A 17,573-nucleotide genomic window follows, 5' to 3' on the forward strand; every position below is an offset into this window, starting at 1 on the left:
TGCCATGACTGCACTTTATTCACTTTCTCTTATCTCTTTCACTTCTTTCTTTTTCTCTCAAACACAGACTTGGTTGTTACCCAACATGAACATGACTTGCTGCTCTCTCCTTCCTTTGTATATCATCTCATCATCTCCCTTCATCCTGCAGATAACATAGCAGAGGATGTTGTGTTGTCCACAGTGTTATAGACAGCCACTACAGCAGACAAAGGGCTTCTTTAGACAAGAGAAAGAATAAAAAACATTCATGCTTTTACATGTCATATGTACAAAGGATGAAAAACACAAAACAAATATACAAAATCTTACATTCATGTTCCTACACAAAAAAAATTGAAATTGTAATTACAATAATAATAAAACAAATAATAAAATAATAATAACAAAAATGATACCAATAACAATTCCATAAACATATCAATGTTGTGTTGTGCGTATGTGTGTACTTCTGTTTGTGAATGTGTGAGAATGTGGGTATGTTTGTGAGTGTGTGTCTGTCAAGTCCATCTTCAGTAATCTCTATGTTTGGTAACTTCCTGCCTGTTCCACACCCACCACTTATATGGAGAACAAATCCCTGTCAGTTTACCATTTCAGTTGGCTTTATTGTCTCCTGGATATTTTTTAATTCAATTATTATCTCAGGTCTGGTCGCTATTTCACATATTCTTACATATTTCCATGGACACAGGGTGTGATCTGACCAGTTATCGAAGAGACAACTGCCACAGTTTTAATCTGACCAAGTCAGACACAGGATAATTAGGTTTGGGTAAATCTGTAAATACACAGTGTGTTTTCGTTTAACGTCTTTCATTCAAATACAGTTGTTTTCAGGTCCTCTTGATTCTGGTCATGTTTTGTTCAGGTCTTCTTGGTTCTGGTCTTGTTGTGTTCAGGTCCTTTTGGTTCAGGTCTTGTTTTGGTCAGGTTCTCTTGGTTCTGGTTTTGTTGTGTTCAGGTCATCTTTGTTCAGGGTCTTGATGTGTTCAGGTCCTATTAATTCTGAGGATGTTGACTGTGCTGTACAACACAGAGGGTTCTTCCTCAACTCCATGCATTGCCGGTCTAAAGAGAAACAGAAATCAAACTGAATCCATGTCCCAAAAGCCACCATTTTCCATTTGGGACTCAAATGGAGTGGATTAATAAGGAATTAGGATTAGGAAATAACATCCTCAAATCAAAATCACCTCTTTATGAAAATGTTATTATTGTAGTGACATGGAACCATCAAGCTCACGCATCAACAAGCATCTTTGTTCCCAGGTGTTCAAATAGAACTAGGGACTTTGAGACCAATGATGCACTGCAAGTCCACCTCTCACTTTCACTAATTTCACAAACATTCTACCCTACACCAGTCACTGAAACAAGCAGAGATCATCAAAAAGTCTGAAAAGCGATGTAAGTTTCCCCTCAGAGGATTACTGGAACAATCAGCATAGAGAAACACGTGATTATGTTAAACTCAGAGTCACGCCTGTGAGCTCAATCAAGGTAGAATTCCATATTTAACAACTAAGAGGAAAAGGTGCCATTCATAAAACAAACTCAAAACCATCACAACCCATCACTCCATCATTGCATATGACTGCGTGGGAGAAATTGTCTTGATGTCCACCAGGAACTAGTGGTCCCTATGGTCATTTATTTATGGTCTCCTCCAATTAAGAAGCAGTCTGTGAAAGACGTCAGTGATATAAATATGCTTACTGAGTGGCAGCGCTGGGAGGGTTGAACTTCACGGCGGCGTACTGGACATCCTCATCCTGTTCCTGGGTTTGGGCGTTGCTGTACAGAGGGACGTCCTGCATCTTGGCCCGGTGGATGTCAACGCCGGTGTAGTGAAGGTCATCAGACTGGTCTCTTTTCTCAGAGGTCACACCAACGCTGGAGATGTTGCAGTTTGTAGGGTTGGGGTTTCCCTGATGGGGAAAGACACAAGCGACATGATTAGTGGAGATAGTCTACAAAGCAACACAAAACAACATTCACCATCTATCATAGAAGACTCACCTGTTCATTGTCTGATTTGTCTTTTGTGTCAGGGACGGATTTGGGGGCCTTCTTTCTGTTTTCCGGATGAATAAACATGAAGTTAATAACCAACCCTCTGGAGTCTATTGACAACACATCAATATGACAGCATGCCTTCTGTCGCCGGTTCAGTAGCTGTGTCTGTATTAATAATGAAGACTTCCTGTTGTAGATTTCACAAGGACTGTCACACTAAAGAATCTGACACTTTTAAGCACTTGTGCATTGCATTGAAGGGGACTGGATATCAATGTGTTATCATTTTGAAAACTGACTGTAATGCCTGAATGATTTGGGTTACAAACCTCCTCACTAACACTCAGTAGATCCTGTCATTGTTCAAAGAAGGGATTCAGTTACAGAGAAAGGGAATATGGTCAAATACGGGTCTAGAGACATACATGTTAAAATATTATGAATAAATCTTTCCTCAGAAAGACACCCACCCACCTGAAACAGATGAAGCCAGAGAGACAGAGGATGAGAACCAGAATAACCACTGTGATTCCCACAACCACAAGCATTTCATAGGATTGTTTCTCTAAAAGAAGAATAGATAATAGATGTACATGGAATGATGTAATGAAAAAAATACAGATTAACATATGGGTGGTAATATAACACATCCTTTAAATACTTGGTAAGTGATATAATAAGCAAACACACATACATGTAGAAATGATGTGCAACAACTATAAAGATTAGCTTGAAATGTGTCAGGATCAGAAGCTCCTTTAATCACTAAGTAGAAGTAAACATGTAGACTATTATGGGGTGTTGCTACCAGTGGTGAAAAACAGTGTCAATAAACAAAATCCACATTGAGTTGGAATACAATTACAATGGGTCAGAAACATATAAAGTAATGGGATTCAAGTGTTACTATTACAGACATTTACAGTTGATGAACACATTTACAGGTTCAGTATAGTGTAGTATCTAAATACAGGGAAATACTCGGCCTGGATAACAGTTTGGAGGTGGTTTGGTGATGTTAACATGGTCTCATTAGTTTCAGTGGTAGAGACAGATAGCTGGATGCTGGGCGTCGCATCACAGGGGAAGAAACCGTTCAGGTAGCAGGAATTTGCTTACCTGCCCCTACACCTGTCTGGGGATAATCTGCAATACATCTAGATAGGAACTATCTGAAGGGTCTGATGCAGCTGGGCATTGAAGGGGATTCATGGATCACATTCTGCAAGATGCCTGTCTGTTTCTCCAACCTGTATTAAAACCCATTTTGATGACCTAGTTCTTCATTGGAGCTCTATTGCGGCCTCAATATAAAGGGATCTGTGCCTGCTCTTGTGCTGTTTCTCTATTGCAGAGTGGAAATCCCTTTTGCGTTTATGATATATTCATACTGTATGTCAAACAAAAACACAAAATGGAGTGGTATACTCACTCAAAACCATAAGACAAACAACAGCTGAAGTTTTGTTTCCAATAGCATTTGTTGCCTCACAGTAATATTCTCCACTGTCTTCAGATGTGATGTTAGTGATGCTGTAACTCTGTCCTGATGCTTTTGGTGAGGTTACATTCTTCTTGTACCAGGTGTATTTGTCCACAGGTGGGTTGGCATCACTGGTGCAGGTCAGAGACACTGAACTGCCTTCCACTATTTCACCAGAGGGACTGACTGATGCTAAGATGTTCTTTGGAGCATCTGGTGAACAAAATGCAATAAAACTGTGTTTTTAAGTAGTGTTTTACATAAGGAAAGTCTAGAATTATGACTGTAATGCAATGCAACAGTAAATGTGTCCATTCGTCTATTTTAAATAGTTACTTACATTGAACATCCACAGAGACAGTAGAAGAGTTGGGACGTCCATATATATTCTGAGCCTCACAGTAATATTCTCCACTGTCCTCAGATGTGATGTTACTGATGCTATAACTCTGTCCTGATGCTTTTGGTGAGGTTACATTCTTCTTGTACCAGATGTAGGTGGGGGTGTCAGTCAGAGGACATGATGTGATACAGGTCAGTGTTACATTCTGTCCCTCAGTCACTGTAGCAGGAGTCAACTTCACCTGTAGACCTGAATTGAAGATTAAACACTCAGTGTGTCATTATGTAATGGCTTGTAACTATGATTCAAAGCTGGAATCCATAACTGTATACGACCACTCCAAGTACATCTTACTGGGTTTGCAGTGTTTCTGGCCGTTGTTGTTATTAAAGATAACGTTTTGTTCCCCCAATCACTTGTTTTCCCAAAGGTACAGCATGATGAATCAAAAGCTGTGATAAATATTTCCATAATTCCATTGCTTTAGACCAGGTCCACTACACTGTTGAGACCATGACAGAGATGCCACCCTACCTCACAGAAGGCAGCAGACAGGCATCAGTGTGCTACTTGACAACTCTACTTCTGACATACTGGTGTCTTCAAGAATGTCAAACTCTGACGCTTCACCAGATTTCCTGCCAACAGTTGTCATTGCATGTTTCATGGTCTTACACCAGTTGTCACTGCATGTTTCATGGTCTTACACCAGTTGTCACTGCATGTTTCATGGTCTTACACCTGATGGAATCTCTTCTGCCTTTTCCTTTTCCAGACAAATCCTTACTATATAATACAATGTGTATATGTTTTGGCCCTGCATTTGAGCCCTTTGGTCTTTGAAATTAGCAGCAACAGAGCAAGAAAGAAAAATGTGTCACTGGCTAAATACTTCTGGAGGTCACTAAATTCCAAAAACAACACAGCAAATACTAGACATGTCTGTTCAGCTGTACCTAGGTACTGATTGGTTGACAGTTCATCTTAAATGGCAGCTCATAGCCAAACAATGCTGAAGCACTGACCATTTTAACATTGTTAATAGGTACTAGCAGAGGTAGAGTATGTGTGTCATATTGTACATTCTATATGTTTCTGTTAGACTTGTATAAGTGTCGTCTTCATGGGATCTACATGTGTTTATGGTGCACTAAAAAAAGTGGAGAATCTATGACCAATTACAATTCCAAAATGTATATTTAACATTTAACCAATTAATTATAAAAATAGGAAGAGTGCAGTTCATTAGCATTTGCAAAGTGATACATAATGGGTTACAGTACCATGAAGAGAAGTTACAAACAGCCTGGCCACAGAGAGTTTACTTCAAGACACAAACCACCGGTAAACCTCAGGAACAGAACCACTGGGTTACAGTTTGAATTCTGAAGTACAGATAAATGTTCCCTACTCTGATCCAATCAAATGCCTGAAAACATGTTGGTGATCCACCTTGCAGCAGGTCAGTGACTCACTATAAACAGACTGATAAAACAGCCAAGGAGGTTTTCAAGGCTTAAAGACTCTTTGAAATCAATTGAAGATCTGTGAAGACTGAAAATAGAACTTATATGACTCAGGAAACCAGGTGGAGTGGTTGCACAGAGCATATAATTTAATTTCCAAAAGGCAAAAACCAGGGTCAAGCAGGCATTTTTCACTGCACAGGCGATCAGACGGGCAAAGGTACAAAATGGATAGACTAAAGACGGAGACGAAGGAGGCAGAAACTAGTCAGTACACTTGAGACAATCAAAACCAGAAGAACAGCGAGAACCGGGCATAGTACATCTTAAAGAATCCAAACACTACCTCACAAAGACAAACAAAACTAAATAGTGGACACTAAAGACAATCAGATGGGATAAAAAGGTGATCAGTGTTTGTGTGATTGGACCTGGGGATTGTGCTGTGTTCAGGGTGAAAAGAACATGTATTATCTTTCAGAGGTAAGAGAGGAGAGCGGTGAGGTGATCTAACAGCTACAGTACCAGCCTGGCAGAGCATCACCAGGGAAGACACACAGATAAATCGGAATCAACCAAAACTACTAATGTCTCAAATTATACATGTTTTGCCAACCCCACATAAACAGAGCCACCCAAGAAGAATAAATGTCTCTTACTGAGTGAATGACTGACTGACTATCCACTGTTTAAGAGTGTAGGGGTTTAGAGTAAGGACTACCACATTGTCGACCTGGGTTCAGCCCTCGCCACAGACAAAACAAATTAGGCATTAAGAATTGTTCTGGATAGACTTGAGCTTCAGTAGCTACATTGTAGTAAGCCTGAAATAAAACTGTTTATGGTTATTTTGCCATGGACGAACTGCACCGACAACAAACATATTTCTCTTGTTTTCAATTTGCATAGCATAGTTCACATAGCCTAGTGGTTACTGTAGCTATAAAACTGTCATTGTTTTCTAAAGAAACAACCAGACTTGGAGTGATTGGAGGAAATGTTTTCATTATAGTTACTGTATAGCTATTAACTAACCATGTGCAGTAATCTCTTTCTAATGTAACATGTTGAATGTAGTGTAGTGACCCTGTTATACCGGTTGTTGGTTTGGATGTCAACTAATGTAGAGAACTAGTTTAGAGAACTGTGGAGTTTCAACTAAGTGGTTGGACAATGCAGAAGTAAACAGACACCAAATCTCTATACGCAAATCACATGGAACAAAACCCACTGTTTAAATAGCAAAGTGGTCAAAGACTCAATCTACCACATAGGAAACAACACGTCAAATCCAGCCAGGGACAATTACATTCATCCTTCTAATCGTGGGCCGGCAGAACTTGCCTGGTTCCTTTTCTTGTTACACTGGCATAAAGTACTGAAAACAAATTATTGCACAAAACATTTCAAGGACAATATATTCTACATGTTGGGAAATTACACCTGTGTTCATGTTAATACATAAATGTTTTGATCAACTTCATTATGTCATAGTTGAGGGAAAGGACTTCATTACAACCATGATGTGTCAGGTCCTTGCAGGGGTGCCTCTAGGCATCTCTACAGTCACAACTGTTTATTTATCCCCAATCAGAGGCAGCTGTTTCCTGTTGCCTCTGATTGGGGATCCTATTTAAGTTGCCCTGTTTGTCCCTTAGTTGTGCGTCATGTTTCAGTTTGTTAAATGCTTCAATTTGAGGCGAGGAGCAGGTGAAGATAGTAATGCCTTTAGTTATCTTTTACTTTTGAACAAAAAGGGCAAAAGGAGAGCTTAACCTCAAATTGAAGCATTTAACAAACTGAAGCTGCCTCTGATTGGGGATAAATAAACAGTAGTGACTATAGAGATGCCTAGAGGCACCCCAGCCAGGAAAAGACAGATCATGGTTGTAATGATTTGTGGAGCAAGGAACCAGGTGCAGGCAGAGGTAGTCAGTGTGGTTCTTTAATACAAGAAACAAACAAACACAGTGCATAACAAAACACACGAAAGAAAATGGCTGACTAAAGCAGCAAAACGATTGTACATAAAGGTTCTCAAAGACATTGAACAGCAACACACAACAGCAAACACAACAATAACAACAATCCACACTGTGGGGAACAGAGGGGAAACATTTAAACACATACAAATGAGTAGATAGGGACCTGGTGTTCATGATGATTGAAGACATGTGACACCGAACAAGTCCGGGATGCGTTCGTGTGATGATAGGAACTGAAGGTGTATGGAACGGTGGCGCTGCTGCTCACCGTACCATGACTATGGTTTTTGGGAGGTAACAAGGTCAACACAAACTAAGAAAATGTGGTAGAACTACATTTCTTGATAGAAACTTAAATTAAATAGTTTTTCACTGTACCTTTGACAGTCAGTTTTACTCCAGGTTGGCCGAACCATTTCCCTCCAGTCTGATCTGTTATGAATCTGAACTTGTACTCAGCCGAGTCACTCTCTCTCAGGTCTGTGATCATCAGGGTGTGGTTATTTGTATTGTTACGATATGTCACACGACCTCTATAGTCTGGTTCATCACTCAGATTCACAAAATCTCTAGTGAACCAGAAGGTTGATGCGACTTTATGACCACTTGGATACTTGTAGGTGCAGCTAAGCTCCACTGTTGACCCCTTCAAGACACAGATACTCTGAGTGGAGTAGGTCACACCCCATCCATTCTGACCCAGTACCACTGAAACACAGTCAGACAACACAAGGGGATTAGAATTTACGTTACATTTACATTTCAGTTAATTAGCAGAAACTCTGATCCAAAGCTACTTAAACAAGCAATTAGAGTTAAGTGCCTTGCAGAAGGGAACTATAAAATATACTTCTTTACACAATGTCGGCTCTGATACTTGATCCATTAAACTATCAGTTTCTGGACCCGTTTTTCCCTAAAGCCTTATTTACACTACAGTAGTTGTACTGAGTTATAAACGTGTAACAGCTGGGTTGTTACATTTCTATGTTCAGTGTATTTAAGTTCTAATCTGTTTCTATGTTCTGTTGTTTCTATCCCTTGTGTTCATTGGTTTTACCTGTTTTCTTAGTCCTCTCATCTGTGGCTTATTTTCCCCTGATCACCTCCTTATTTAGTTTCCCCAGTTCCTTGTCCCTTTGATCAGTCGTTGTCTTTAATGTTGAGTTCCTGTCAAGCTTTGTCTAGTCATGTGTTTCAGTATGTTTTGGGAATTGGAAATCGTTATCATTGTACTCTGCATTTGTGTTTCATCTATGCAACGTGACAATAAGCCCTTAAAAGAAAGTTCACTGATGTTAATCTACATGGTGACCAGGTGAAAATTCCCTTGTCCTTTGTCTCTGAGCACAACAGTTAATACTAATTTCTCCCAGGTTGTTGCTGTAAATAAAATTGTGTTACTTACCTGGTAAAATAATAGTATATTGCAACAGATTAAAACAGGGCAAGGCACTTACCCGTGCACTTGTCATCCAGATCCTACTCACTCCCTGAATCCCAACCCTCCACTCCACCTGTCATCCAGATCCTACTCACTCCCTGAGTCCCAACCCTCCACTCCACCTGTCATCCAGATCCTACTCACTCCCTGAATCCCAACCTTCCATTCCACCTGTCATCCAGATCCTACTCACTCCCTGAATCCCAACCCTCCACTCCACCTGTCATCCAGATCCTACTCACTCCCTGAATCCCAACCCTCCACTCCACCTGAAAGCTGCACTCTTCCACCTCACAGTCACCTGATTACTAAGCACCTGTTGTTACTTGCCTTTTCCTTTGTTTGTCACAGTATTTAGTTCACATTTCCTCTGAAACAGCTGAATGGATTTGGATGCCAATTGGTGTAAAGAACGACTGGACCATTGTTTTTTAAACATTTTATTATTGTAAATGTTTCTGGTGGATTTTCAAAATATGCATCTGTGTATGCTATTTTGGGTATTATAGATCACAACCCGATGAGACTATTCAGTAAGCCAGCTGGCCCTGTTGTGTAGTGGGAAAATCCCGGTCCTTCAATATTGTAACCCCAGTTTGATTCTCTTCTCAGACTTTCCAAATTCTGTATCTCATAAATGCTTTTCCACTAGGTGCTTTTGAGCCTTCACACTACAATACATATCTGAAATACCATGATTTTCATTTATTTGCGAGAATAATTGTATTACGTGACCCTTTTATGCTGTTATTGTTTTCCAAAGAAGGGATCCAGCCATGGAGTGATTGGAGTCATTGATTTTGTTATAAATAGGATGTATAGCTATTAGCTAGCCATCTATAATAATTTTTGTACAACAGTACATTTTAGTTCCGTTACAAATGTTTTGTTGCCCACTTTATCTCAGCAAAATTGTAATGGCTGGGGTAAAATTTACATTTGGAGAAGACAGAGGGTGGATGGGACAACCAGTAGTCCCTGTGGTGTAGTGGGGAATTGTTTTACCTGACCTTTATATACTGTTATTGTTTTCCAAAGACACAAATCAGCCATGGTGTGATTGGAGTCATTGTTTTCGTTATAAGTAGGATGTATAGCAATTAGCTATATAGTCTTTGTGCAAGACTACTCTTTAGTTCAGTTAATAAATGTTATTTTGTCCACGTTACTTCAGCAAAAATGTAATGGCTGAGGTATTCTGCTGTTTAAATAGTGTAATGATTAAAGACAGTCTGCCACATAGAAGACCAGGGATTGAAACCCGCCAGCGACAACAATATTCATCCCTCCTAATCGGCTGAACTAGGATTGCCTGGTTCCTTTTCTGGTTTCAAGGTCTTTCTGTTTTGATTTCATCTACTTCGATTGGACATCCTGACTACTAGTGGCATTGGGCATTTTTAAATAGCAAAACATTTCTCTAGTGAGAGCATGCTGTGAGATGCTTCCTGTGCCCCATTTGGCCCCCTGAAACGCTGCTCGCAGCTTGAATTTGTCTTTTATTCATTGCAGGTACTTTTGTTTGAGTAAAATGCCTTAGCTTGGTGACACTTTAATGTTCATCTCGTCTTCATCCGCTTATCCAGTATCGGGTCGCAGGGGCAGCAGCTCCAGCAAGGGACCCCACACTTCCCTTTCCTGAGCCACATTTGCCAGCTCTGACTGGGGGATCCCGAGGCGTTCCCAGGCCAGTGTTGAGATATAATCTCTCCACCTAGTCCAGGACCTACCCCGAGGTCTACTCCCAGCTGGACGTGCCTGGAACACCTCCCTAGGGAGACGTCCGGGGGCATCCTTACCAGATGCACGAACCACCTCAACTGGCTCCTTTCGATGCAACGGAGCAGCGGTTCTACTCCGAGTTCCTCACGGATGACTGAGCTTCTCACCCTATCTCATTTCAGCCACCCTTCTGAGAAAACCCATTTCAGCCGATTGTGCTCGCAATCGGTATATTGAGAGCTTTGCCTTCCGGCTCAGCATGGAGGTCCCTTCTGAGGGCTATCCAATCCCTGTATGTCCAAAGTGAGAGCTGTGTTCGGGTTCTCTGTAGTAAGTCGGATTCGTTCCAGGTGGGGGTTGGCCTCCACCAGGGCTGCGCTTTGTCACCATTCCTGTGTGTAACCTTTATGGACAGGATATCGAGGCGTAGTCTGGGTGGGGAGGGGTTGCAGTTCGGTGGGCTGGGGATCTCATCGCTGCTTTGTGCGGATGATGTTGTCCTGATGGCATCATCGGTCTGTGACCTTCAGCACTCACTGGACCGGTTCGCAGCCGAGTTTAAAGCGATTGGGATGAGGATTAGCTCCTCTAAATCTGAGGCCACGGTTCTCAGCAGGAAACCGATGGAGTGCCTCCTCAGGCTAGGGAAGGAGGAGTTACCCTAAGTAAAGGAGTTCAAGTTTCTCTGGGTCTTGTTCGCGAGTGAGTGGACAATGAAGCGGGAGATTGGCCGGAGAATCGGAACAGCAGGGGCAGTATTGCATTCGACGAAAAGAGAGCTGAGCCACCCACTTCAAATGTTATCATTGGATTGAATGGGCGTTATCAGTGGTTATCAGCCTTATAGATATGGGTCAGAAAGGGCCTGCTAGGCCTACTGGTAGGCTCAGAAGGCTGTTATCATCCATTTTTGAAAGGTTTGGCAACGACTACATATAAACACCACACCAGAATAACTGACATCTGTATGAATTATCCTTTCAGATGAATATCACAATATAAAGACATGAATGAGTCCATACCTGCCACATACAGCAGTGTAAACACCAACACATGTACTGCTGTTGTCAAGGCCATTGATGCATCGTCCTCCCTGCAGGCTTGGAGACAAAAACTCACTGTAGTCATGAATTAATCTACGAAGACCAACACAACTATAAAATGTTAAAGTTGAACTAAAAAACTGCACATTGTAGGTTTATAGTCTTTAATTATTATTGTACTGTCGAAGACAGTACAGAGTTCCCAGTACCACTCAAGACAGTGGTAGATGTGTGGTTGATGCCTTAATTAATGTTCAGACCTGTAGCTCCCATCATATGATACTCCAAAAAAATATGTTGCCATTAAAATTGTTTTGAAGACATAATAACACAGCAGCCAAAGACTTGTAGTTCACAATGCACATCAGACCAACAGTTACAGTATGCTGGCTTGCCAAAAGAAAGACTGCATAATCCATTGTATTGTTTATTATTTACCTTAACCCTCATTCAGAATTACTCCCAGACGATTATGATCAGAGTCATGCAGGAATATTATGCAGCGTAAATTCCCACAAAACAGCAAAATATATTTTAACAAATAAAGATTTGTTTTTTTTGGCAAACTTTTTCGAATACATTCCTAAAACGTAATATTTTTTCTTACAGGTTTGAATGGTGAAACATACAGAAATGAAATACCCCCCAAAGTATGTCTTATTAAACATATAAAAATGAAATACCCCCCAAATGATGTCTTATTAAACATACAGTAATGAAATACCCCCCAAATTGTGTTTTTTTAAACATAGAGTAATGAAATACCCCCCAAGTTATGTCTAAACATTTATGCTCATAAGGTTAGCATACCCTGTTAGAAATTGTGAAATGTTGGCATTGATTTAGAAAATGACTGATCATAAAATAATTACATTATTTTATTTATGGATAGTGATCACTTATGTGGATTTTTTAATTTCAATTAGTATCTGAGAATAAATAGTCAATGAGTTTGTTAGCTCTCACGTGGATGCACTGAGCAGGCTAGATACTGAGCCATGGGGAGCAGAAAATAATTATCAAAAGACCTGCGTAATATGGTTATGGGACTTCATAAAGATGGAAAAGGATATAGAAAGATATCCAAAACCACTTATTAAGAAGTAGAACATTCTCTTGATACCAAGCCAAGGTCAGGTAGACCAAGGAAGATTTCAGCCTAAACTGCCAGAAGAATTGTTCAGGATACAAAAAAAACCTCATAGGTTACCTCAGAAGAAATACAGGCTGCTCTGGAAAAAGACGGTGTGGAGCACAACACGACGATACTTGAACAAAAATGAGCTGCATGGTCGAGTTACCAGGAAGAAGCCTTTACTGCACCAATGCCACAAAAAAGCCTGGTTACAATATGCCCGGCAACCCCTTGACACGCTTCACAGCTTCTGGCACACTGAGACCAAAATAGAGCTTTAAGGTCACAACCATGTTTGGAGAGGGGTCAACAAGGCCTATAGTGAACAGAATACCATCCCCACTGTGAAACATGGTGGTGGCTCACTGATGTTTTGGGGGTGTGTGAGCTCTAAAGGCAGGGGAATCTTGTGAAAATTGATGTCAAGATGAATGCAGCATCTTTACAGAAAATAATGGCAGACAATTAGCATTCTTCTGCACGAAAGCTGCACATGGGATGCTCTTGGACTTTTCAGCACAACAATGACCCTAATCACAAGGCCAAGTTGACCCTCCAGTGGTTACAACAGAAAAAGGTGAAGGTTCTGGAGTGGCCATCACAGTTTCCTGACCTTAATATCATCGAGCCAATCTGGGGAGATCTCAAACATGCGGTTCATGCAGGACAACCAAAGACTTTGTATGACCTGGAGACATTTGGCCATGACGAATTGGCAGATATACCAGCTGCAAGAACTCAGGGCCTTATAGACAACTATTACAAAAGACTGCACACTGTCATTGATGCCACAGGGGGCAATACACAGTATTAAAATCTAAGGGTATGCAGACTTTTGAACAAGGGTCAGTTTTTTCTTTGTTGCCATGTTTTGTCTTATGATTGTGCCATTCTGTTATGACCTAGAGTTTAATTTGAATCCCTTAAGAAATAAAAGACGTGTTTTGCCTGCTCACTCATGTATTCTTCACAAATGGTACATACAGTATCTCACAAAAGTGAGTACACCCCTCACATTTTTGCAAATATTTGATCATGAGGTGCCATGATGAACTTCCAGTGACCAGTATGAGGGAGTGTGAGAGCGATGACACCAGATTTAACATGTATTTAAATGTACACTCTTATACAAGCTGTACACTCACTCATTTCCATTGTAGCAAATTGTAATTTCTTCAGTGTTGTCACATGAAAAGATATGTGAGGGGTGTACTCACTTTTCTGAGATACTGTATTTGATCAATTCTACAAGGGTATGCAACATTTTTAGCACAACTGTATTAAATATTGAAGAATATCCAAAAGTGGATCCAAGTGCAGCAGTCTGAGACATTTCAACACATGTGGGCTGTGTCATTTTCAAGGAAATATGACACCACAGAACAGCGTGTGAAATTAGTAGAAAGGGTTTACATTACAGATTGAAATCCACAGATTGGAATAAAAATAATACCCCAAGCTAAGAAAACTTCTGTCATCCTCCATTTCCAGGAAGGTGTACAAACATTTTCATGCAAACTAACCACAGGACAGACTCACTGTAATGGAATGTAATCATAGTTCAGTGGTGGACAATGCAGAGTGTGTTCCTACAATCTAGAATCTACCAACTGTTCCGGATGAACATTCAGGTCAACTTTGTATGAAGACACTTTCACAAGTTGTAAAAGTAATCAGGAGTTTGGCTACGTGCTTTATTTAAATCATGACTAAACATTTATAACTTCCCAACAGAAAACCACCTGCCATCCAATGTTACTTGCTAGTTAGGTTTTATATCTGCATGAAACTGTATGTTATCTTGTGCTACCTAACACAGGGTTAAAATGAGACGTACTCTCACGAGATGCATCCTAATTAACTGCTGGTACATACTGCATATTTAACTTATTTACTTTTGCTTTTTTGGTTTAGGTTTCCTTTTTGTAGTTTTATCCCTCTACAGATCTTCATTGTAAGGATTCTTTAAGTTTTTAACCCAGTCATATTCAGAAATTGTCCCAGAGATTCACTCGGTGTTTGAATTGATGTATAGATAATGAATAATGAAAATCAATATCTGAAAATCAATACTGTCTTCATTCTGTTTAACAGACTTACCAAGTGAAGAGGAGAGGTCTTGTACAGTGAACCAAACTTCCTACTAGTCAATGTAGACTGACAGTAGGTGTGTCTTCTGTCATAGACATTAAGCATTTAAAGTAGTCAGAGAAGACGCTGATGTTTGCTTCCTCTTTAGGCCATTAACATGACCACTGGCAAGACTAGTACAACACAAAGCTGACAGTGTGAGAAATTGCACCAAAGACTGCATTTTTAGTTCCATTTTATTATTTAAATTGACTTCCATTTTTATACAAAATGTCTAATATATTCCTATATTGCGTTTGATTTCTCCCTCTCCTCCTCCTCCTCACGTTTCTGGTTTAATTAACAAAACACCCACCAGGGACCTGAACACACCTGTATCCAGTGTTGGATTTACTGGGGGGATTGGGGGTTTTGACCCCCCTAATTAAGTTTTGGGCCCCTCCAAATGAGCCACTATGTTTCAGTGGCTTATTTTAATGAAAGCTTGAAGGAGGCTAAAAATGTGAAACCCACAATTTAGTTTTAGACATTGTTTGATAAGGGGTCTATGTTACAGGACTAGTTTTGTTATCCTTAGGTCAGTTAACCAACCCTTCTACTTTAGTTTTAGGATATAACCAAAGGGAGGTTTTGTGAACGGCTCTTTCATTTTTTGTAATCTCTTCATGCTTCTTTGCTCTTGCAAATCTCTTGAATCTCCAGATAACTTTTATCTTTGATATTTGTACTGTACTTGTAGTGCTCTATAAATTCAATTCATTCGTTACATTAATTCAGTGCCTATGTCACAGCCAAGGTTTCACCACAATTCACACATTGGTAAAAATAAAGGAAGCTACATGCTATGCTTCATTAGTATTCACTGTTATGTACCGTCTCTCTAAACATCCGTTATGGACAGCAACCACTTAGCCTCCTCCTGTCAGCTGGTTACCTCCTTCCCTGGCGATACAACATGACATACAATGATTATATTGCAGTATAAATATTCTGTACTGGTTGTGGATCCCTGCATTGTGCAGCATTGTGTGGGTCTGTTTGAGAGACAATTATGGCCTGCTTTTGATTGACATTTTAGTGTGTTAGTTCGTCTGCAAGCCCTGCTGTCCTCACCTCGGCTCAACCCCAAGGACCTGGGTGCCTGGGAATGAGAAGAAGAAAGGGGACCAGAAGAAGGAAGGCTGGAGAAGCAGCCAAGACGACCTCCCCTACCCATCCCAGTCAAACTGCTACCGGGAGGACATCCCAAAGAGAACCCACAAATTAAGAACCAAGGAGGTTCTGCATAGATCAATGGGCTTAGATCCCTTTGTGTGTGTTCTCCCACCTCATGAAACCTTTTACGAGAAGACTGGCGCTGTAATCATGGCAAGGTGCAATGCATTATCATTGAATGCAACTTTGCGATTGATCATGATGTACTTGTTCTTCAGAAAAATATATAAGAATTTGACTTAACAATTCAGAATACAAAAAACACAATTGCAAGACGAATTCTAAAATATTTAATAAAAATAAAACCAGAAAACTGTCAAATATTTAACATTCAAATTGAAAATACATATAAAAAATATTCATTCTTCAAATACATTACATTTCTTCAATTTTTGATTTAATCAACTTGAATAAAAATCCACAGTCCCACCTATAACAGATACTACATATATAAAGAGTGCATTGTCCAAACCTATTGTTTTTTGTTGTGGATATACAACATCATTAACTTTTACTACCTAATGTTTTGGTTTCAAGCAATGGTCTGATATGGCTAGCTGCTAGCTTTTCCCAGAGGCCAAACAATGCTGGGGCCAAGATCATTGTAACCACAAAAAAAATATCAGCTGATTTTAAGGGGCACTCCAGTCATGTGATCACCCTCCATGATCCTCCAAATTCTATTTGTTCCAAAAAGGTGACATCACCATGTCTTAAGTAGAACACCATTAACAATCACAATCAAAATCAAAATGGGGATACAGGCATGCAACAGGTCATTTGGTTGGGGTGGGGTTACTGCTGACTCCATTTTAATAGGTTAGAAGGAAACCATGTGACCGGAGCACCGCTTTAAAAGATGTTCAATGTTTTTTTTTAATGATTCCATTCATTATGCAGGTCAACTTGGCCACCACAGGGACTAACCAGAACTAACCAGTTTAATCTGAAACATGTGAATTTCTTCCTAATCACTTGGTGGGGCTCTTTAGTAAACCTAGAATCATGGATTATTGTTGTTTCTGTAACTTACACAACATTGACTGGATATGCCTAATGTGCTTTGGTTTCAGTCACTGATCAAACCTGTAGATAACATGTCAGAGGGCGCGAGCCAGTTTTGTTCAGTGATGGGAACCATTTAAATGCAATTCTGGACAGACAATGGTAGGATTTGTTTTGTAAATATGAGTTGAGTTTAAAGTGGAGCATTTATGTTTTTTCTACTTTGTAATGGCTATCAAGGAACCAGGAAGTCAGTGGACAGCTCTAGTCGGGGAAAGGCCATCATAAATGGGAGAAAACAGGGATGTCAGGTGAATACACAGTGTGTTTTGTCTAACTTCTTCCATTAAAGTATATTTGTGTTCAGGGCTTGTTGTGTTCAGGTCCTCTTGGTTCTAGCCTTGTTGTGTTCAAGTCCTCTTGGTTCTGGCCTTGTTGTGTTCTGGTCATCTTGGTTCTAGGGTTGTTGACTGTGCTGTAAAACACAGAGGGTTCCTCCTCAACTCTACGTGTCACTGGTCTAAAGAGAAACAGAATCAAACTGAATCCATGTCCCAAATGTCACCTTCTTCCCTTTGGGACTCAAATGGAGTGAATTAATAAGGAATAAGGAATAAAAAAA

General features: G+C 40.2%; 1 protein-coding gene across 1 annotated transcript; it reads right to left on the reverse strand.

The window, feature by feature from the left end:
- Positions 1-414: 414 nt before the first annotated feature.
- Positions 415-14,771, reverse strand: LOC117594880 (B-cell receptor CD22-like). Its single transcript, XM_034294316.1, has 9 exons — positions 14,741-14,771; positions 11,485-11,562; positions 7,675-8,004; positions 3,843-4,094; positions 3,452-3,715; positions 2,494-2,584; positions 2,023-2,077; positions 1,720-1,931; positions 415-1,071 (listed from the first exon to the last, which is right to left on the reverse strand). Exons 2-9 carry the CDS (start codon positions 11,537-11,539, stop codon positions 993-995), a joined length of 1,338 nt encoding a protein of 445 aa, XP_034150207.1. The 5' UTR covers positions 11,540-11,562; positions 14,741-14,771; the 3' UTR covers positions 415-992.
- Between the last annotated feature and the right edge of the window lie 2,802 nt (positions 14,772-17,573).

This window comes from Esox lucius, chromosome 9 (assembly GCF_011004845.1).
Source record: "Esox lucius isolate fEsoLuc1 chromosome 9, fEsoLuc1.pri, whole genome shotgun sequence".
Classification (NCBI taxonomy): domain Eukaryota; kingdom Metazoa; phylum Chordata; class Actinopteri; order Esociformes; family Esocidae; genus Esox; species Esox lucius.

Bases quoted from the DNA above. Each gene is read 5' to 3' on its own strand.
- LOC117594880 (XM_034294316.1), bottom strand. From the start codon at position 11,539: ATGGCCTTGACAACAGCAGTACATGTGTTGGTGTTTACACTGCTGTAT. The intron at 4,095-7,674 runs GTACAGTGAAAA...TCTTCAATTCAG, and splicing joins AGTAAAACTGACTGTCAAAG to GTCTACAGGTGAAGTTGACT. The intron at 2,078-2,493 runs GTGGGTGGGTGT...TCCGGAAAACAG, and splicing joins TCTGGCTTCATCTGTTTCAG to AAAGAAGGCCCCCAAATCCG.